General features: G+C 47.1%; 1 protein-coding gene across 2 annotated transcripts in view; it reads left to right on the plus strand.

Moving 5' to 3' along the window:
- Positions 1-19124, plus strand: part of SLC6A2 (solute carrier family 6 member 2) — a 49011-nt gene extending 29887 nt beyond the window's left edge. The window contains exons 5-14 of one of the 2 annotated variants that reach the window (XM_033218435.1): positions 5535-5669; positions 7657-7760; positions 8929-9053; positions 9749-9861; positions 11019-11147; positions 11588-11687; positions 12666-12766; positions 13250-13417; positions 14977-15048; positions 18288-19124. In XM_033218435.1, coding sequence (XP_033074326.1) covers positions 5535-5669; positions 7657-7760; positions 8929-9053; positions 9749-9861; positions 11019-11147; positions 11588-11687; positions 12666-12766; positions 13250-13417; positions 14977-15048; positions 18288-18344 — 1104 coding nt within the window. In that variant the 3' untranslated portion in view covers positions 18345-19124. Of the gene's footprint in view, positions 1-5534; positions 5670-7656; positions 7761-8928; positions 9054-9748; positions 9862-11018; positions 11148-11587; positions 11688-12665; positions 12767-13249; positions 13418-14976; positions 15049-15436; positions 16881-18287 lie in introns of those variants that run through there. The other variant, XM_033218434.1, reaches the window with a different exon arrangement.
- Positions 19125-22315: the final 3191 nt, after the last annotated feature.

Consider the following 22315-nt stretch of genomic DNA (forward strand, 5'->3'; position numbering starts at 1 on the left):
AACAGTCTACCTTAATCAACCTTAATGGTTGTTAATTTGGGAGAAGCCTCATTAGGCAACTGATTTTGGAAAGGGGTTGTGCACCAGAGTTCTCTCTGATACTCTTAGAGTTCTTGGTCATGCCATTGAGAGCAAAGAAAGTAGCAGGGGAGCAGCAGCCAGTAGGGATGAAATCCATCGAGAACTGAAGATAGAATTTCCTATCAGCATGTTGGAGACACAGTATCTACCCTAAGAAAACACTCAAACAAAATGCAGACCAGGGCTTGGAGAAAGTCTAGGGTTGAGCAAAACCAGGATAGGACCATTACCATTCTGATGCCTGGCACCTAGTACGTCTTCAGTAAATATTTATTGGGTGATTGAAGGATGGGTGGGTATATAAGTTTGGGGAACTTCATTAAGTATTCTTTTGAATTTAATTCAAATTATCAACCACTTATGGACACCTAGTATGTACCTGGCTTGATGCTAGTACTAGTGATGCGAGAATAAGACAGGTTCCTTCTTCAGTTGCTTTAGTCTATGTGTATTGCAGGCAGGTTATGGATCAACCAATGTCACCAGCTTCTTGGGTCTCTATCCAGAGACATATGTGTGCGTCCCCATTTAATAACAACCAGTGGTCACAAACTATGTGCACTATTATATATCTTGTTATTTTTTAAGCTTAACTTTACCTTGGAGATAATTTCACATCCAGTAGTCGAATTACATTTCAATAGAAATACAAACTGTGGGTTTAAAAACCGTAATTAAATCAGCTTAGTGGGTCATCACACTTTTTAAAAATGAAAAAGTCTAGATAATAAGAGATCATTGCACATAGTAAAGTAAGAGCTGTCTGTTGGAATTTTTGTTTCAGTTACAGCTATCTGTAAGTTTATGTGTATTTTGTCTTGATATTGAAGGTATTTCTTAGCATGAGTCGTGGTCAAAAAGTGTGAGATGCTGCATTAGTGGAGAAAGGAAGCTCTTTCAACTGAAAGTGTCTCCAAAGACCATAGAGAAGGTGGCATTCGAGCTGGGTCTACAAGGTCAGGCAGGCACAGGTAGAGGTGGGGTGGAGGGAAGGGATTCTCAGTGGAAGGAACTACATAAGCAAAGTCGTAGAGATGCGGAAGTCCCAGGCCAGCCTGGTCTAGCACTCTCTGCACCTTTCCTAGGTACCAGGAACAGAGTTCTCCTGGCCTCTGCAGGCACAGACAGAGACCCCGAGGGGAGACAGGGCCCACTCCTGTGAACTGCAGAAGATGTATGAGCTTTATACTGCTTCTGGCCTTGGCATAGGACAACCATAGACTTCTAATATTACACTCCGAGACTGGGTTCCCCATGGCCATCACCAAAGAGAGTAGAGCCTGTCCCACTTAGTTTAGCTCTTGGCTAGAGTGGAGTATATGTTGTCTGCAGGCAGGCTGATGCAAAAGAGACCAGGAGGAGTGGGGCTGAGCATGCTCAGTTCTTTCTAAAATGCACCTTCAGAGAAGGTGGTGAGGCACGAACCAGGGTGTTACACTAGGAAAGTCCCCCATGTAGAAACACAATGAGAGAGGAATATGAGTCCCCTCTGCATGTGCCATCTGAAGCCACAGCCCACATTTTGCATAAGTCCCTAAGCAGGCATGCCACAGGCAGTCCATGGAGACGAGATTTCTAGACGAGATTTCTAGAATGGGGAGCTTCACTCAGGACATTCCTGTACTCTGTCTTTAATTGTTTTTATAAACTGGCTTATGAGAAAACCAAGAGTATTGCTTATTTCTTTCCAGACTGAACCTGGAACAGGACATTGAGCTTTTCTTAGCAGGCTTCCATAGCCTCAGAGCTGGCCTCAAATGAATTGCAAATGTTCATACCTCCAGTCTTGGCAAGTGAAGGCTGTGCTGGTCCTGGCTTACTTTAGTGACTGGATTGGACTCAATTATAATGAACAGCATCGTTCACACATGAGTGAGGCGTAGACTAAAATATTTGTAGCTTGGTGTTTTCTTCAGTAACATCAGAGCCTACCCCACACCTCATAAATCCCGCTTTGTAAAATCGTGTCTTTATTGTTAGTGAAAATGTCCCTAAAACCCAGTTCAGAGGATCACAAATTCTTAATCAGTAAAGGGTAAATTGATTCAGATGCACAGTGATGAAGTGCAGACATGTGTCATCTGTTTCCAAGTCAACCTTAGAGCAGGTCCTGGGCCGTGTTTTTCAAACTTTCATGTGTGTAAGAATCACCAAAATGGCTCGCTAAAACTCACATTCCTGGGTCATTCTTTGAGAGAGTCTGATTCAGTGGGTATGAGGTGAGAATTTGCATTTCTGACAAGCTCCCAGGTGATGCTGATGCTGCTGGTCTGTGGACCTCACCTTGATCTAGGCAGCCCTCTGCTCAATGCCTGGATTCATAGCAAGGCTTGCACAACTTTGGTGACAAACACCTCACCACCTTCCTGGGCAGCTCTTTCCCTTGAGAGAGCTCTATCAATTTGAAAGTTCCTTCTTTTATGGAGCCAAGGTCCTCATTTTGATTGTGAGCCATCAGTTTGAATTTGGTAACCTAGAACCCCACAAATTATCCATAGAAACACCAGCAGGTATGGATTTAAAGTGACAGAAAGCAGTGACCTCCCTTAGGGACTAAGGACATTTGCCAAGACCAATGGGCTGCTCATTACTTTCTTGATCTTGTGCTCAAAATTGGACTAAGTCTAGGTTCTCATGGCCAGAGCTGTGTTGCAAGTTGGAATTCTGAGAGCTGAGAAGCCTGGGGTGGAGATGACAGAACCCGAGCCTTTCTTCTGTTTACCCATTGTGCATTCAGGGTACATGTGAACATGAGTGAACTGTTGGCCAAAGATCCAGGAATCCTTCTTTCAACACAAGATCTTAGGCAGCTGAAGTAACACCCACTGCCAATTCTGAGAATCTTCAACAGGACTCAGATGGTTTAGCTTTGAACGCATGGGCACAGACAAAACAAGTTTCCTGCTATCTTGATGCTTGACTATAATAGTCAGGGTCTTAGCTCAGTCACGGCCTGATGTATTCCTTAGGGAAACTGAATCCATAGCCATCAAACATGGCCAATGCAGGGCCATATCCAGGCCCAATGGGAGATTCCTTGGAGTCAGAAGTCAAGATACTGTTTTCTGATGACAGGAGTGTAGTCTCACCTGGTTTGCTGGGCTGAGCATTGCAGCTGGGCTGCAGCTATTGACATAAGCTTTAGGAGACCAGAGCAGTTAGAACCAATCACAAGGAGATGTGAGAGCTCCTCCTTGTGCCTTTTGCCAAGAGCTTACACCTATTTGTCCTAGATCAGGAGACTGAATCCAAGATTGATTAACATAAGGTCACCCAGATGCAACAGCTTCACTTTCCAGGGCATGTTTCCCTCCTTATTTGTTATGCAATTTGGCCTTCCTGTTCTTGCCTCCCTGAAAGAAAACAAGTGGAAATCCCATTTCCACAAAGACCTTCTTAGAACAAGGGAGTGATGGAGAAACAAGTGGATAACATGAAACAGAGGAGGCTTTCCTGATTACTTCTGAGCCCAGAAGATGTGTCTACCACTGTGCATTTACTCACTCCCATGCTGACTCAGTTACTCATTCATTCACTTGTTCATGCATTTATTCTTTGACTTAGTCATCCACTAACTTTCTGATTTATCACTCAACCACTCATCCATCTATCCATCCATTTATCCATCCATTCATCCATCCATCTACTCAACCCTCCACCCACCTAATCATCTTATCCATCCTTTTAACCAGCTACCCAATCATAATCCAACCATCCACTCATCCATCCATTTACCTAACAATCCAATCATTCATCTGCACCGCTGCCTAGTCCAATCATTCATATAATAAACATTTATTAGGACTCATATATGCCAGGTTCTGGGGATTCAAGTTTGAAAAATATAGGATTTTACTTCTAAGGGGCTCATGATGTAGTGGGAAAGACAAGTAAAAGAAGAGGATAAATCGCCATCCTTAAACACAAGTATAAAAAACATATGGCTTTATTTTCTATGTCTCTATTTTCATTTAGAGCCCATATCTTTTTATCCTGGCAAAGAACTTTCATGTTTCAAGGTTTCCACTTTCTCCTTAGGGATGTGTGAAGATTTTTGGGGCTACGTAGTTCGAGGGCTTTGCGGGGGTGGAACCATCTGGCATTTAAGTTATAGGTTTTCTCATGTTTCAGCTGAGTCCTCCTTGAGTCTGACTACGTTGACCTTAACCTGAGTTTTTACTTGGGCACAGCCTTCTTTCTGCAAGGCTACCCATGGCTGTCTCTACCTAGTGGTGATTTCTCACCTTGGCTGCACAATTTTATCATCTGGGGAGCTTTAAAAAAATACTCATTTCAGGCTCACGCTAGACCAACTAAATCAGAAACTCCCAAGAATGAGAGCTGAGCTTTAACATTTGTACCTATAACTTCCCCCAGGGTATTTGAATGTGTAGCCGAGGTTGAGAAGGAACAGCAAGGAAACCCACATAACACCCCCATCCCTGCCTCTACCTTTCTTTTCTGTTCCTCCAACTTGGACAAGGGGTGGGGTGTTTCTTTTTAGTCTGGAATAATCTCTTCCTTTGTGTGTTCCTGAACAAGATCCATTGTCTGTGTCCCACATCTGTTCCCACTAAGATGAAAAATGGTCAGAGGTTCTGCTTTCTGTCCAGCCACATCCCTTCCTGGGCAATGTGCTTAAGAAAGAAAATATACTTGAAGGGGGGGGTAAAGAAAAAGAGGAAGATGTAAACAAAAGGGAGAGAGTGGAGGAGAGGGAGACGAGGGAGGGGAGGGCAAGAAGAGAGAGAGGGAGGATGGAGAGAGAGAAAAAGAGAGTGGGGGGAGAGAGAGAGAGAGAGAGAGAGACTGATATTTCTAAATATCCTGCCAGTCAGATAGGTGCATGCAGCAACAAGTAGCAATGGTGTGATGGACACAGGACTGAGGGGGAAAGGGGAGAGCACAAAGGTGGGTGTACTTAGTTCTACCTGGTCCATGAACTGCACCTTGATCTAGGCAATCCTTTGCCAATGCCTGTATTCATAGCAACACTTGGACAACTTCAATGACAGGTACCTCACCACCTCTCTAGACTCTTTTCCTTTAGAGAGCTCTATCTATGGGAAAGCTCTTCATTTATGGAGTCAAGAGTCTTTCCTTGAAGGAGTCAGGAGAGGTGGCTTTGTGGATGAGGCGGCATCCTGTGCTATGAGGACCTAGTCTTTGCCCCGCTGTGCCCTTGGCTTCCATCATAGTACTATCCCCAGTGCAGCTGACTCTCACTCTGGGTTCTGAGCTTCTCTAGGGTGTGACCTGTGTCCGTTTACTGGTCTAGCCCTGGATTCTGCCTCAGGGCCTTGCCTAGAACTGGAACTTGTAGCATGTGCCTTGGGTAAAGGAAGGTGGGAAAGAGCATGACTGGCTCCCTGGGAAAGGACTCTGTGCCCCGCCAGCCCACCACGGGATTGGGGCCAGAGCAAGGCTCTCACCTGAACTTATCCATTGCCCAGGTGGTGTGGATCACAGCCACGCTGCCTTACTTCGTGCTGTTCGTGCTCCTGGTTCACGGCGTCACGCTGCCCGGCGCCTCCAACGGCATCAATGCCTACCTGCACATCGACTTCTACCGCTTGAAAGAGGCCACGGTCAGTGCTCAGTGACCACCAAGCCTTGGGCCAGGCTTGTGGGAGGGTTTTCAGGAGCAGGTGATGATGGAAAATCTGGTCCCAGCTCTGCCACAAATGTACAGTGTAGCCTTGGACAGGATCCTTCCCTGTCTGAGCTGCAGCTTCCCCATCTGACCAATGTGGATTTGCACCTGATAGGCTCCATAAGCCCACCCATCTCTCTCTGGAGGCCTGAGATTCTGCGGTTCCATCTGGTGGTCTTCACAGACTACTCTTTTTGAGGAGAGAAATTCCCTGTGAAGAGGACATGATGTCCTGGGACCTTGCTCCTGTCCTGTGCCCACAGCTCCCTAGCCAACCCCAGCCACCCCCTGCCCTCTTGCTACTCTCAGATCCCCAAACCTGGTCTTTGCTACCATCCTGTGATGTTGGCACAAGGACAGTTTTAGCCACCAGGGAGGCCCTGCCAACTCTCTTCCCCAAAACCCTCATCCAACCACTGCCCCTGTCCAGAGACCCAAATTATGGTGAAAGTGGGTGAATTTGGTAGTGGAGTCCAGTGCAGGGCAGGGAGGGTGGGAGCAGAGACTATCATAGAGGTACTCAGTACCTTGAGCATCTTAAGATAACTGCTGAGATTACTTCCAGCCTCCTCTTGCAGGGCCCCTCAGTGAGAACACTTCAACATCTTACAATTGCTATCTTATAATTCTCCGGGCTTCTTTATTTGAACCCATAATAATCCTGGCAGGCCTAAGCAGCACAGGATGAAGAGAGATGCATCCCAATATGCATCTCCGTAGTTGTAATGTTCCAACATACTGCAGTGTTATAGACCAGTAACCAAGAGAAAACCTATTTTCGTAGTAGCTGCCAGAAAGATAACAGAGCATAAGACAAGAATCAGCCTTGTAAATTGCAAAATAAGTCAGACTTCTATTTGTTCTGTGACTGTTTATGCTAAGCCTTTCAGATGTGTAGAAGCTAAGCCCTCAGTGCAGTATCAAGGAGCAGATCTGTCTTCCCCCATCAGATCATGCTGCCCTCTGTTTGCACAGCTGGGGAAGCCTGGACTAACACCAGTAGGGGCATGACAGACATCTCTCAAACCTGAATTGCAAGGTTGGGTGTGGTGGCTCACGCCTGTAATCCCAGCACTTTGGGAGGCTGAGACGGGCGGATCACTTGAGGTCAGGAGTTTAAGACCAGCCTGGCCAACATGGGGAAACCCTGTCTCTACTGAAAATACAAAAATTAGCAGGGCATGGTGGCGTGCACTTGAAATCCCAGCTACTCAGGATGCTTGAACCAAGATGACACCACTGCACTCCAGCCTGGGTGACAGAGTGAGACCCTGGCTTTAAAAAAAAAAAATCTGAATTTCAGCTCTTAGTCTGAGTGGGTGAAGTATAATTATTCCCATTATACTGATGAGGAAACAGACAGAGAGAAATGAACTTCACCAGGGCTAGAACATGAGACAGAGAAGTTGGAAAGGAATTCAGATCTTCAGGCCTCCAGCCATGGGCTTTTATCACCCAACTGATGGAATAAGTAAGCCCCATTGGCCCCCAAGGAGTCACCATTGTCTATGGCTTGTAGAAGCCCACTAGGAATGGTCCTCACTTTCTGACAGTGCCGTCTCCATAACTCCTAAGACGGCCATAACCCTGTGTTCTTGCCCCATTCACACTCTAGCCTAGAACTTTTCATTTTGTTAACTTTCTTTGAAAATCAGGGCATGAAATGGAGTGAATGAGTTCCTACAGGGTGAGCTCACTCCTGACTACCCAAGGCTGGGAGATGCTGGAGAGGCCCAGCCTCTCTCTGCAGTCATTTTGTACAGGATGCAGGGGAAGGAGTTGCCAGGGCTGCCCATTTCTGGTTCAGACCATGTTTCCTCTGGTCTCAGAGCATCCCCAGGGTTTCTCAGCCCTTCCAGAGCAGTGAGGTGTTCCAGTGGTGTAGGAAGCAGAGGCTGATGGCTTTTGTCTGCTGGTTTCAGGTGTGGATTGATGCCGCAACTCAAATATTTTTTTCCTTGGGGGCTGGATTTGGAGTGTTGATTGCATTTGCCAGTTACAACAAATTTGACAACAACTGTTACAGGTAAGATTCTTCTCAGAATTCCGAGAAGCTGTAAATCCTGGGGATTGACTTTTGTGGGGATGGCAGAGAGGGCTCTGGTCTGGAAGCCAACTCTCCCTGGGCAAGCCAAATTTTCTTCTTGTGAACCATCCTGGGCATTCTATAAACTGGAACATGTCCTCTAAGGATTCTGATGACCACATTTCATTTCAGGATGCCTCTTAAACAAACGTGGGGTGTGGAACGGGAAAAGTTGAGGTTACCAGTACTGGGAGATGGGTAGTTGTGACAGAGCAGAACTGTGAAGATTTCAGTATGGATTCTGTCCATCAGATGCCCAGGCAGGCAGGGGTGGAATATCCCAGCTGCTGAGGGCCTGGCAGGGTCAGATGTGAGACTCCATAGGAGACTGAGACTCAGAAGGCCATGATCTAGCTCAGTTCAGGAAGCACTCAATGCTACATCTTGTTGGCCCAGTGCTGTGGGGACTTCAGGCACAGGCACAAATTTGGGTCCGCTTCCATTACACTCTATCCAAGGCTTAAGGCAGAATCACAGTGTCTTTGGTACATGACAGAGTCTGATGAATTCATACCAGGGGGACAGGCTATAGGGAGGTAAGGAAATGGGGTGATCAGCCCCTGACAGAAGAAAACCAGTGCATGGAGGTGAATTTGAGATGAGCCTTGGAGGATAGTTAGGATTATGCTAGGCAGATGTGGAGTGGACAGCAGGCACTGGGGGAGAAGGGGGACAACACAGGCAAATGCAAAGAAGTGGTTTGTTTATGGACCAGTTTATGGTTTGTTCAGAGTACACCTTGGGAGTCTTGGAAGATAAATGTATAAGGAAGGCTGGGTCTTCTTCGCAAAGCTCTTGAATGACAGGATGAGGAGTTGGAGGCACTGGGGAGCAGCCATGGAAGGTTTGTTGAAGGAGACTGGTGACTCAATTCCCTGGCAGGAGTTTGCCAGTAGACTCTGGTATCAGGCTATTCCATCCATAAGCAGTTAGCCTACTTCCTGCACCAGTGATGGTGGGGCCCTGGATCCATGTGGCAGCAGGAGCTGCTGAAGGGGGATGGCCTTTGATGCTGGGGCCAGGCTGCAGGTTCTATAGCCAGCCCAGCAGTCAATGCATAGGGTTGAGGGTGTCAAGGGACTTGACCTCACTGTGCTTCTTCCCCCAGGGATGCCCTGCTGACCAGCAGCATCAACTGCATCACCAGCTTCGTCTCTGGGTTTGCCATCTTCTCCATCCTCGGTTACATGGCCCATGAACACAAGGTCAACATTGAGGATGTGGCCACAGAAGGTGGGTGGGCAGCCCTCCTGGGCCCCAGCCCACTGAGGAGGGAGCTGAAAAGCCCACCTTATTCTTGGCTGCATGGCTCTTACATGGCTGTAGGACCGCTAGGCTGTCCATGGAGGTGTCCAAACCACCAATGTGATTGACTTTCCCCTGAGGTTATTAGTGGGAATTCCAAGCAGTCCCAGGCCCCATGCACCCTGCAAGTCAGGATGGAAGGAACAGATTTTGGAATGTCCTCTCTGTACCAGCCCTGGGCTAAGCACTTGAAATATCTCCACTTAGTTCTCACAAGGCTGCCAGGCAAGTGTCAATAGACTCACTTTACAAATGGGAAGATTGAGACTCAAGCTAAATACATTGTCTGGCATCACCCAGCTAGTGAGCAATTGAATTGCGGTTTCTGAGGACCCCAAGCTTTTGTAAGAGTAGATCCCTTGTAGAGTATAGGAGGTGGGGTTTGCAGCATGTAGCCTGTAGCTGTCCAGGCAGGGAACTGCTCTCCAGCCTGGCTGTTGGGGGTCAACCTCTCCGATGCACAGGTGAGCTGTAAGTTCATGCTGGTTTCATCTGTTATCTCTAGACCTGTGTTCTGTCCACCAACACATGACTGAACAATTGGGCCCACAGATGCTCCCCTACTATGTGCAGCTCAGACCAATGGTTTCAGCCATTGATGAAGTCCTTGATGTTTCTTACAGGAGCTGGCCTAGTGTTCATCCTGTATCCAGAGGCCATTTCTACCCTGTCTGGATCTACATTCTGGGCTGTCGTGTTTTTCATCATGCTCCTGGCGCTGGGCCTTGACAGCTCAGTGAGTGACCCTCCTCAGGATACCTGTCCCCCATCCCACTGGGCCTGACTCCCTTCCCCAACACACAGTGCTGGGCCTAAAGTTCCCATTATTCAAACACCAGGTTAATAGTTGTTTCCAGAAGGCCCTATTTAAATGCAGACAAAAAAAGAAAAAGTGAGTCCTCACTCAAAAAGATAAGACTTAGGCCAAAGCCAAGAGCCATAGGAATCCCTTTGACATCTTGGAAATTCAAGTAAGAAGAGACTTCAGACAAGTCAGCCTTATGCCTACCTGCCCTCGTCCCACTTGTTCGGAACCCTATTTGAGAACACAGGGCATAGGGTTGTGGTGCTGTTGTACTGACATTCAGATATGTCTACCCTTACTTAGTACATCATGCCTGGAAGTTTGCAAAAAATCTTATGGAAGAGCTGGCACTTGGGTTTCCCTCCACTGCCTTTTGCTTTCAATCATCAGATCTGCCAGGAGCAGGGTGTTGAGAAGGATTTTGAGGCTGCTTCTGGGCTTATAATGAAGAATACTGATTTTGATTAGCACTGTCTGCCAAGAGGAGGGGAGAGGAGAGGAGAGTGGTAGCTTGTGTGCTTCTTGTCTACCCTCACAGTGTCCTTATAAGGAAGCAATCTGCCCATAGCAGTGGGATATGAGACCCTTTCAGACTCTAAGAGTCTGGAGTTTGAAGTGACCACTTTGCTTGATCATTAGAAAGGCAGCCAAAAATCCATATCAAAAACTGCTGCCTGAAGTTCCCATCACTAGAAGCTCTTCTGCAGGAGTTGTTTCCAGAGACCCTTATTGACATGTAAATGTGTGTCAGGGGTTTTGGTGTTTTACTGCTTTCATTCCACTATCAGCTTATCTGTACCCACTCCGGCTGAGTAGGCAGGAGACAGGTAGCTATTGAGTAGGGGAGACAGGAGTTGACTTAACCCTTACCCTCTCCCGCATAGTTTCTGAGTTCTGAGTTTGCCTCAGAACAGGACAGAAATGGGACAAGAGGATGGGGAAGAAGGCAGGACATGCTGATTTCTCAAGAGAGGCAAGGCAGCCTGCGTGAGTCCTGGGCTGCAGGAGGCGCTAGGAACCCTGGGGCCTGAGACTGAGGTCCAAAGAGACCCTCATTCCTGCACCCCACCCCGCCTGGTTCCCTCCAGATGGGAGGCATGGAGGCTATCATCACGGGCCTGGCAGACGACTTCCAGGTCCTGAAGCGACACCGGAAACTCTTCACATTTGGCGTCACCTTCGGCACCTTCCTTCTTGCCCTGTTCTGCATAACCAAGGTGAGTAGGGGCTGGTTTCTGGTCACCTGGGGGCCTCTGAGGCTGCATTTCAATAAAGTCAAACATTCCTAGCCTTGGAACTGGGGCTGAGCTCAGGGAGAACAATGCGGGATCCAGCATCCTCAATTCAGCGGCCTGACCCACTAGGGTTAGGCCCAGTTGTCTTCTTCCATCTCTGATGCTGAGGATTCCACACAGCTCTGTTTATTGCTTATTGACTTGAAGGGCAGCAAAAGTCCCTTTGGAACCCATCTAACTCTTTATTGGCTGAAACTGAGGTGACTGTGACGTCAGTTCAACAGCACCACAACCCTATGCCCTGTATTCTCAAATAGGGTTCTGAGCAAGTGGGACAGGGCAGGTAAGAGTTGATGGACACAACAATCAGTTCCCACGTTTGACCAAAGAAGGCCTCTTGGCTTCTTCTCTTCCTGTACCAGGGTGGAATTTATGTGCTGACCCTCCTGGACACCTTTGCTGCGGGCACCTCCATCCTTTTTGCTGTCCTCATGGAAGCCATCGGAGTTTCCTGGTTTTATGGTATGTGAGTGTGTGGAAAAGCCTCAGCTCCCAGTCCTCCTAGAATCCTTTAACCTGGAGGTGCAGAGAGGCCTTCCATTTCCAGAACAGCCACCGAAAATTCCAGAGTCCAGCAAGTCAGTTTTTGGGACCAAATCTCAATCCTTGGCTCACCTTTGGATGAACCTGCCTTTAACAGGAGGCTGCAAAGGCCGCTGAGGTATCCAGCATCAGCTCCTGAAAGAGGAACCCTTAGGAAAATGCTGACCCCTGAGTCATATAATTCATTCTGCCAGGGGGTTGCCAGATTTAGCAAACACAACACAGGTTGCCTACTTAAACTTGAATTTCAGATAAATAACAATTATTTAGTGTAAGTATAGCCCAACTATTGCATCAGACATACTTATACTAGTTTTTTTCATTATTTATGTGAAATTCCAACTTAACTGGGTATCCTGTATTTTTTCTGGCAAACTTATTCAGGAATGAACCGAGAGAATATTTTACAAACCCTTAAATGTGTTCATTGTTTGTTTTTCCCCACAAGTGTCACACCAACATGTTCGTTCTCACTCTGCTGCCACTCAGAAAGAGAGTCAATGGAAGAGTCTGGGCTCTCCTATCAGATTGAAGTCAGGGAATGTGCTGTATGCATAGTTGTTGTTGTTATTTTCAGAGCAAGAGGAAAGAGCTGGGCTTTGGAGTCAGGCCAACTAGCTCTGGAACTTGGGGCAAATCCCCTCACCTCTTTGAGCCCAGGTTTCCCTCTGATAGGTTAATTGGGGTGGCACATGAAAGGGGATACTGTCCTAGAGTTTGTCCTCTCCCTTGTTCTGCATTACAAAGTGCCTATCCCCAAGTCTCCCAAGTTCTGTGTGTCAGCATCTCGCCTCACTGCCCTGTTCTCCAGCTCGGGCCAGAACCTCATGGGAGGACCTGGCCCTGGCTGGGCTATCGCGGGGGCCATGGTAACAGCCCTGCTCTGTGTGTGCACAGGAGTGGACAGGTTCAGCAATGACATCCAGCAGATGATGGGGTTCAGGCCGGGTCTATACTGGAGACTATGCTGGAAGTTCGTCAGTCCTGCCTTCCTCCTGGTGTGTAGTGTTTGCAGGGAAGCCCTGTGTGTGGGGAGGGGGCTGTGTCCAGGATGGAGCTGGGTGGGGATATTTGCTTCTTATGGGAGGAGGCTCTGGGATCCAGAGGCCCTGGTCATTCAGAAGGGTCACTTGGGCTGCTTGGCCCTGTGGACAATGTGGCAGACATCCACCTTACTCGGGGGTTCTTGAGCTGGGGCCAGGTCCCTGGGGGTTGTTATGCCTCCTCCAAAGTCACGTTCTGTTCTTACTCTTTTCTTGCTCCCTGTCATATCTGCCTCCTTTTGATTACCACTTGCTTCTTGATTCTTTCTCATTTCTCCATATCTTTCTCTCTTTCTCTCCTTCCTTATTTCCTCCCTTTGCTGTGATGCGCACTGCTCTTCATTTCTCTCCCACTTTTCTTCTACCTCCTTCTTTCTTTCCTTTCTTGTCTCTCTCCTGCCCTGTCTTCCTTTCTCTTCCTTCCCTGCCCATCTCTAGTTCGTGGTTGTGGTCAGCATCATTAACTTCAAGCCACTCACGTACGACGACTACATCTTCCCGCCCTGGGCCAACTGGGTGGGGTGGGGCATTGCCCTGTCCTCCATGGTCCTGGTGCCCATCTACGTCATCTACAAGTTCCTCAGCACGCAGGGCTCTCTTTGGGAGGTGAGCTTTGGGCCTCCCCAAGGGAATAGGGTGGGAGGTGGCTGAGGGGGTTGACGGGAGGACTCTCATTCCTGTTGGGGTGGGGGCAGGGAGACAGAAGGACACAGACACTAGGGTCAGATGGACCCACCTCATTGCCCAGGTTATTTTCCACCATGAGCCTCAGTTTCCACATCTGTATCTTGAGAATAGTATTACCTACCCTGGAAAAAAGGAAGTACTTAGCACAGTGTCTGGCACGCAGGAAGTGTTCAGTACATGTTACTTGGGGGTGAGCTCAGCCCTGGAGTTCACTAAGGATTGATTAGACAGACTGCCTGGACCCAGCTCACTCTCGTGTCTCCGTCTAAGCTTTGTCATTTCCCCAGATGTCCCAGCTCTCCCCATCCAATCACACTGTGATCTCCTCCTTCTGGTTTTCACCTGCCTCTTTCCAGAACCTAATAATCTGATCAGCCTAAACCAAAGATTTCTGAACTATATTTTCTTTCTATGCATTCTGCATATATGCCAATATTTATACATGTGTATATATGTACATGTGTGTATATATACATACATATATACATACACACACATTTATATAAATATTTAGGAAACTGCCCATAATTCTGAAATTATGTCATTCCTGTTTGATTAAAATACTCTTTCTTTCGTAAACTAATAGTGGTAGTCTTTTCCTCATATCCTTACTTTACAAAACAAAGATTTCATTCCTTCATTCCTTTATCCACTCACTTGGAAGGTGTTTATTGGGACGCAGATATATGCTGGGCAGTATTCGAGGCGCTAGACAAAAATTCCTACCCTTATGGAGTTCACATTCTAACGAAGGGCAGGTAAACAAAATGAGGATGGATGGCATCCTTGGGAGCTGCGCAGAAACTCAAGGAAGGGCATGCCAGACAGAGAGTCCTCACTCTCATTCTTTGTGATACGTTTCCTGTCTATGAAATCCCTAAGTCTGGGGACCTCTGTTCCTGGTCACTGGGAGGATCAGTGTTCGGTGACCTCATTCTAGACATGGGAACTGGGGCCTGAGCCTTCTATTCTCCACATTTGGGGAGTGGAGAGGCTTCCCGCTATCAGTGATCAATTGTTGGTTCAGAACACATGGCTTGAGACCCCACAAGTGCCTCCACCGCAGGAGGGCTTCCCTGATTCCCTGCAGGGCCAGAGGCTTCCTTCCACACTCTCCCTGCCGTACTTTCTCCATTCTGGGTCTAAGACGATGTGTGTGTTTTTTCATTTCCAATCCCTTACATGGGCTGTAAGCTCCCCCAAAGTAGAGACTGCATGGGTCTCCTTCAAGTCTGGATCCACAGGGCCTAGCCCCATGTCTGACCACAGTAGGCAGCTCAAGAAACAGTGGCTGAATGAATGACTCAATGGACCAGCTCCACAAACAAGGCTGGAGGTGTCTTGTACAGACCCTGAATACTATCCACGTGGGGCTGCAGGGTCAAATAGCAGGTGGCCCTCATCTGGGGGTGCAATCAGGCTGCCAGAAGGGTGTCCCGGGGCCAAGCTGAGGCCTCCTCCCTTTCTCTTCCTTTCAGAGACTGGCTTATGGCATCACGCCAGAGAACGAGCACCACCTGGTGGCTCAGAGGGATGTCAGACAGTTCCAGGTGGGTGCAGCCTAAACCTCTGGGGTGGAGATCACAAAGGCGGGCCCTGACTGTTTCCTGCTGTGCACTGCCCAAGGCTGGACCTCACAGCCAGAAAACCCAGAAACCCAGTGTGAGCTGCCTTTTCCCTTTAGAAACATCGGGATGGGGGACAGGGAGGCTCCCTGCGAGCCCATGGCCTCAGGCTTGCTGTGTGACTTTGGGGAGGTTCTGCTGCCCTTTCTGGGCCTCTGTGACAATTAGGGAATCGACCTACATGTTCCCTGAGGTCCGTGAAGGAAGGGGGCATTTTTCTGCCTCCTTTCGGCTTCCTGCTGCCCCCGCCAGTTGGCCCTTGCTCCTGTCGGTCCCCACCATGTCATCAAGTCCTCACCATCTTTCTCTGCAGTTGCAACACTGGCTGGCCATCTGAGCCTGCCTGGAGGAGAAGGAGGAACCCCATGCCAATGTCCAGGTCACAGGCATCCACTTCGCTCCCACCCCGGACACCGTCTTGGGATTCCTCCCCTGGAAGCTGTCATTTCTTATCCTCTCTTCTTTTCCCAATTACAAATGATTTCGTGACTGTAGTTTTTGTTCACCTTCTGTGCATCTGGCCTGGGGGCTGTTAGCTCAGAGGAGAGGAACAAACAGGAAAATGACTTCTGTTCTGTCCCCGTTGTTTTGGGGGAAATCTCTCCCACTTTGGGATCCTGCCGAAGCTAGGTTCATGAGGTCGGAAACCTCCACCACATTTGCCTAGACTTTGGGCACAGAAATTCTTAGTCCACCAAATCAGAGAGAGGATGGGCTTTTGATCAGACACCCAAAAAACCCAAAAATCAAACAAAATCCAGCTGAGTTTAGTGGGGTGGTTAGGGAAGGTACATAGACCCTCCTCTTGCCCACCCTAGACAGCCCTCTCATGTCTGAGCCTCAGCCTGGGAGTTAGATTTATTTGTCCCTAAAATGAAGTCAGTGGATAGATGCTTTGAGGGATTTTGAGTAGAAACATTCATAGTTGATTTTCACTCTGGGCAATCTGAGTTTGGTTTGTGTGTTCTGGAACATTCCTCCAGCTTTTGGTGGTCAGATGGCCCAGAGCTATGGGAGCCAGGAGGAAGAGGGTAAATGAACCTTAGTGAGCAGGTTCTAGGAGGTACCTACATCAGATAAGCTGGTAGAGGCCACGTGGCAAGCCACATCTACTGAGGCCTCATGCTGCTCTTGGTCTGTAAGACACGGAGCCCAGAAACCCATCTGTACTTGCTGAGATCTGCCTGGGGAAACGGGGACAGGGACCAAGTGAGGCCACATGTGTGTCTTCACCGTGCTCTCCTCACAAGGCCAGGTGGGTGCCCAAAGGGAGCCTGACAGGCTGTCATGTTAATTTATTGTTTGTGGACACCTGCACAGCCTCCCTGTGGGAGTCCCACCTGGAGTGGACCAGGGGTCTTGAGAAATGGAGAGTTGGCTGCAAAAACTCTCATGCACTAGATGTAGCACCTTGGAGGGTAGGGCGAGACAAGCAGCCCAGAAATACTCTCTCAAGTGGAGGGGAGAATATTGAGAGTGGATGGGACAGGTTGGTGGTTTCGGAGACTTTCTAGGTTTCTACTTGGATCTACTTCTGATACAAACTTGCACTTGGTGCCCTCTGGTGGTGGTGGTGGTGGTTACTCATAGTTCAGTAAGAGAAGTGATTCCTAGTTTGCTAAATTGGTGGCATCTTTGGGAGGGGTTTCTGTTTATCATTAGAGTCTCTTATACCCTTGTTGGAGGGATTCTTATTCTGACTGTGGGAGCTTCTGTTGAAGGATCTTGGGAAAAAATAAAGAAGTCACTGCACTCGCACGTCAAGAAGGTGCTTTGCCTCAAACTGGGGTGTCATTGAGCCTGGTGGATCCTGCATGAAGAGGGTTCATGCAGGAAGGTGGAGCAGGAAGATGGTTTTGTCTCCCAGGGTTCTGAGGTTTCCTTGCTGGGTCAGGGTCCTCAGGTCATTCTATAGAGAAAAGAGGGAAAATTGAGAGACTTTGAATCTTTCCATATAAAAAGGTCAGCAGAATGCCTGAGACAGCCCAGGTGGCAGGTGTCTTGGAGCCCTGTGAACAGTGAGGCTTGAGAATAGAGGAGAACAATCAGGTCGGGCTCTGGGTCCCATTAGTGACTTTAAATCCTCCCATAAAAGGTAACTTCTTCCTACGTGTTACCATTTTTCTTTTCCCCCTTTTTTTTTGTAATAAAGCACTTTTATGCACATTACCTGCCATCTGCCCAGTGAGGACTGCAGGGCTATAGCTTCTGTCTCCACATTTCCCAGGTGAAAAAACCAAGACCCAGCATTTTAGTCACTCTTGCTCAAGGTTTCTTAGCAACTAAGAGATCAAGTTGGACCTTCAGTTCACATCCCCTGACTCTCAGCCCAGGTTATTTTGAAATTCCCTGCACAATATGGTTCACCCAACCCAGGGCTGTCATTTGTAAAAACTCATTCAAACGGCAAAGGAAAATTTCTTAGCAAAAGAACAATGTGTTGGAGGATGGGAAGAGGGGAGAGAATGCCATTTATTTTCCTCTAGCTGGTTTCCAGAGAGGAAATTATTTAGCTACTCTCTTTTGATGAAAATAATCACTCTTTGGAACAGTTGGATGTGAAAAGCTGAGTCTTCTTCTCTGAAATGAGAGCAAACAGTCAGCAAAGCCTTGTGCATTAGAGCAGGGGCATGCTTCCGAGACAGCCTGCCATTTCCTCTTTGCCATCTGCATGTGGCCCCTTCTGCCTCCAGACATTTGTCCCGGCGTGAATCGGGGATGTGGTGCTAGCTGAACCAACACCAAACCAGCGCAGTGGTTCTGCCTTGTGGCAGAAGTTGGCTCCTGAATCTGGGATGAGAACTTGGCTCCAAGCCTGGGTCCCCTGGGAGGGTGGGGGTACCCAGAAAGCCCTTGGAAGTTCTCGGGGAGGTGCTCGGAGACCATTTGGGTTTACCTTTTCACCCACATATAATGGAGAGAGAGTATGTGCTTTATGTTAAGTCATCTTTGACTTCCTTTGTGCAGCTTGTTTTTAAATAGCAGAGGTCACCCGGGACAAGGGTGCTGTGTACTGTATATGACACTTGACACTTTTGATATTTTGTCAGGTTTTTAAAGAATTATTGTTTTTCATGAAATGTAAAATATTAGTTTGAGAACATCACATTTACATCTACTCAATGTCTAGTTATTTAGCACCCACCTTTTAGCCTTCATTCTAGATGAAAACGAGACAAGGGAGAAGGAGAGCTACCAACTCTTGCCAGATATCCTGCTGAACAGAAATCCCTGAAGCTGCCTTAATTCTCAAAGGGAGTTACCACTCAGATGGGAGCCAGTTCCTGCTATATGATCTGTTTTCCAGCCTTACTAATGTGAGACTGAAGCATTCTTACCAAAGAAATCATCTCTTAGTAAAGAAGCCCATTGAACTCACTTCATTTGTTTATTTCCTTTGAAAGTCACAGAGAGAAAAACAGAGAAGGTGTGTGGTACGGTGGAAAAAGCACAGCATAGAGTTTTACAGACTTGGGTCTGCAGCTGACTAGCTGAGTGGCCTGGGGATAGTGGCTTCATCTTTTGGGGCTTCAAGATTCTCTGTCTTTAAAATCAGGAGTTATATCAGATCATGAAAGTTTCCATTCCATTAAAGAAAGCCCTACATGTCTCATAATGATGCTCTCCTGTTAAATTTACAATGAAGGAAGCACATCACTTAACCATAAGAATTTTCCAAACTGAACTGATGAGCAATGATCTCTCTATCAGAGAAATGTCAGATTTCTAGCCTCCAGAACTTTGATTTTTCTGGACATTCAATAGTTCCTCTTTCTCAGATATTTTTCAGCTGATGCCAGAAACACTTGGTATTTGTTTTTAATCCAACCCTTTTGTTTTGGAGGTAACACACTGTCGTACCCTGTGAGTCCCTGGATCCACAGCTCTGCTGTGGTCTCAGAAGCCACTGAAACATTGGTGAATGTGAAGTCACTTTGGGGTGCCTGCCCTCATCCCTCTGTCTCTCTGCTTCTGTGTAAATAAAGACTGTTTCAATTGTGTCCTCTCTGTGTCATGGACTGTTCCAATGTCATGCAGATTTCTGTGTCTGATTTGGATTTATTTTAAAAGTTGTTCTCCTCATGGAAATATAAGTGTCCAGAATAATAAAGAATATTTCCTGGGCTGTGTCTCTGGTAGTAGAGTTCTGAATACTTTCTTCATGAAGGTGGAATGCTACAAATTATGTAAGGGAGGTGGGTGAGTCTATGATCAACTTCCTACTAGTAAAGAAGAGCGTCTGGTCATAGTGACCCATCTTTTCATCAAATAACTCTTTTTATAACCTATGGAAAAGGAGATTGGAAGGGGTTAAATCTGTAATCTTAGCTTTGAGATTAACATGTATTTTTAAATAAAAAGAGGTCACCAAGTGATACCAAGTTTAGATCAGTTTAGTTTTCATTTCTAAGGCTGAGTTTCGAGGGACTCAGAACCTCCTGTTGGATTGAATTAAATGCACAATTTGGTGCGTGTGTGAAGTTTTCTGGGGAGAGGGATACATTCACATTTAGACCCTTAGAAGATCTAAGTCTTTGTCTGAGGAAGATGTAAACTGAATATTGTCATTGTTTGGGGAAGATGTGAACTTGCAGGTGATTATTTTTAATGCAAGCCAGCAAGTAGATAGTGATACCAATATAAAAGAGGTGTTGTCAAATAACTGTTCAGTCAATGTCTTCAAATATGTAAAGCCTCTCAGAGAGTGTGTGGTGGGTCCAAGTGCTGAAATGGTGCCAATGGTAGGAAGTCCAGGAAGATAACTTGCAACATTCGACCAGAACAGAGAATGGGCTGTTGCTGGAAGTGGTAATCCCAGCTGTGGAGATATGCAAGCAGATAGGAGGCAATGTCTCCTGGGGATGCAATGTCAGGTGGAATTGGGGGGAGGGAGGTTGCACAACCTCTAAGATCACTTCCATTTGGAGCTCCTAGGTTTTTTGTTTGTTTGTTTTTTGCTTTTTTTTTTTTTTTTTTTTTTTTGACAGTCATAAACCAGCCTTGTACAGCAGCACTGGGAGATGCAAATATATTCATGCCAAGGACCCTGGGGTAGGAGTGGTTTAGCCTCACAAATTAGAGTTGGGCAGATATCCCAGAGAGGCTATTATCATTCTGATCATTTTGTTTCAACCCAAAATTGGAGTTGGGCTTTATTATAGTGAGTCAAACAGAAGGCAGCTGCACTTCCGGCATTCCCTTGTGCCTGACGAGATCTGGTGAGCAGTGGTCCTGTGGGAGGAGGGGAGAGCAGCTGGTCCAGAGAGGGAAAGGGCAACTCTTTTGTGGGGGTGATGGAGGATCTGGTGGCCCAGGCTTCCACCCTGTCCCCTAGGCTGACAACACGGCAGGAGAAGCCAAAGGAACACAGATAAGCCTCACCTTAGGCACTTGGTGGGCTTCTGAATTTTCCCCAATTTAATTGCACCCCATCCTACTTCTGGAGATTGGATAGCTTCATTTTTATCTCCTCCCCAAAGGCACTGATACACGTAGTCTCTCTCTGGGGCTCCATTTGTTCCTCTCTACAGTGGCTTGGGAGTGCTCAGAACTGAGTGCTCACGAATGGGCTTCAAAATTTTTCAGAATCTTCTGAGATTAAATTCAAACTTTTGTTTGAATGAATTTGTGCTCAATTTGGGGGAAAGAGGATCCATACATTCATCAAGTTTTCAAATATTTAAAACCCACAAGTATATATTACCGTGGGGCCTCTCTCTTCTGATGATACATGGCATAGGTCTCTGCCCTTCACCCCAAACTAAATGAGGATGACAATAGACCTTATTTCTGAATCTCAATTGCCCTGCATTATGTTGACTTTGTTTTTTTGTCTGTTTCTGAGAGAGCGTCTCATTCTATCACCCAGGCTGGAGTGCAGTGGTGCGATGACAGCTTACAGCAGTCTTGACCTCCTGGGCTCAAAGTGATCCTCCCACCTCAGCCTTCTGAGTAGATGGGATTACAAGTGCATGCCACCACAGTTGGCTAATTTTATTTTTGGTAGAAACAGTGACTCGCTAGGTTGCCTAGGCTGGTCTCAAACTCCTGGTCTCAAGCAAACCTCCTGCCTCAGCTTCCTGAGTAGCTGGGATCACAGGTGCAGGTCACTGGGCCTGGCTTGACTTTTCATATCAATCATCCCACAGCAAATACCTCATTTTTTTCCCCTGACAATGAGCCTGCAAGATAGGCAGCAACAAGAACACCGTGCACACTAGGTAGATGAGACAACTGAGGCTGGAGTTGAGAAGTGACGCACCTAAGGTCACGCAGCTACTGATGGACAAAGTCAGGTCCCCTCATGCCTGGGTCAATGCTCTTCACATTATATTCGCTGCCCTATGGAAATAGGGTAGAGTAGGGACCAGACAAGTCCTGACGGGTACCAAAGAACTATGGGAAGAGACTGCAGAGTTATAAGGACTTGGTCACCTAATGGGAGCTTCTTGCAGGGGACTGGGAACATTGCTTCGTCACACAGTCTCAAACAGGACTGGAAGGATCAATGCTGTTAGGGATCAATGCTCAGGAAAAGTTCTGGTATCCCAGTGCCCACTTGAGACCAACTACTCTGATGTGATGACTGAGTCATGTTGGAAAAGTCATTGCTAAGCCTTGACTCTCCCAGCTGTAAAATTAGGATGTTGGATTGGGTGATTTTCTAAAGTCCTTTCTGTTTCTGACTCTATGGGATACACTCAGGGAGCCTGCATGAAGTTGATGGGCTAATTCATATGAAGACATAAATGGCTACTTTGTCAGGCAGACAGTGACAGATAAAGGTGAGAGTTGCTGCCTTTTGTTCATCCTATAAGTTTAGTGCAGGGCTTGGCAAACTATTTCTGTAAAGGTCTCTGTCGCAACTTCTCAACTGCTGTTGTAGCATGAAAGTAATCTTATTTATAAATATCAGGTGGTGGGTTGGATTTGGTCTGAGGTCTGTGGTTTGCAGACCTTTGGTATGGTGGAAAGAGTGAAGGGTCTGAAGTTAGACTAGACCTGGGTTTGAGTCTCAGCTTTACCACTGACTGCTGTGAAAACTTGGACAAGTTATGTAAAACTTCCAAAGGCTTTCTTGTTTCTGAAGAGTGAGAATACGATTCCCACAAGGGAGTTTTCAGGAAGATGAAACAAGGTGATGTACACTTAGAGCAACTCTCTGTGGCTGCAGTACCTGGATTCAATCCCT

The sequence above is a fragment of the Trachypithecus francoisi genome, unplaced genomic scaffold (assembly GCF_009764315.1).
Source record: "Trachypithecus francoisi isolate TF-2019V2 unplaced genomic scaffold, Tfra_2.0 Lachesis_group10, whole genome shotgun sequence".
NCBI lineage: Eukaryota > Metazoa > Chordata > Mammalia > Primates > Cercopithecidae > Trachypithecus > Trachypithecus francoisi.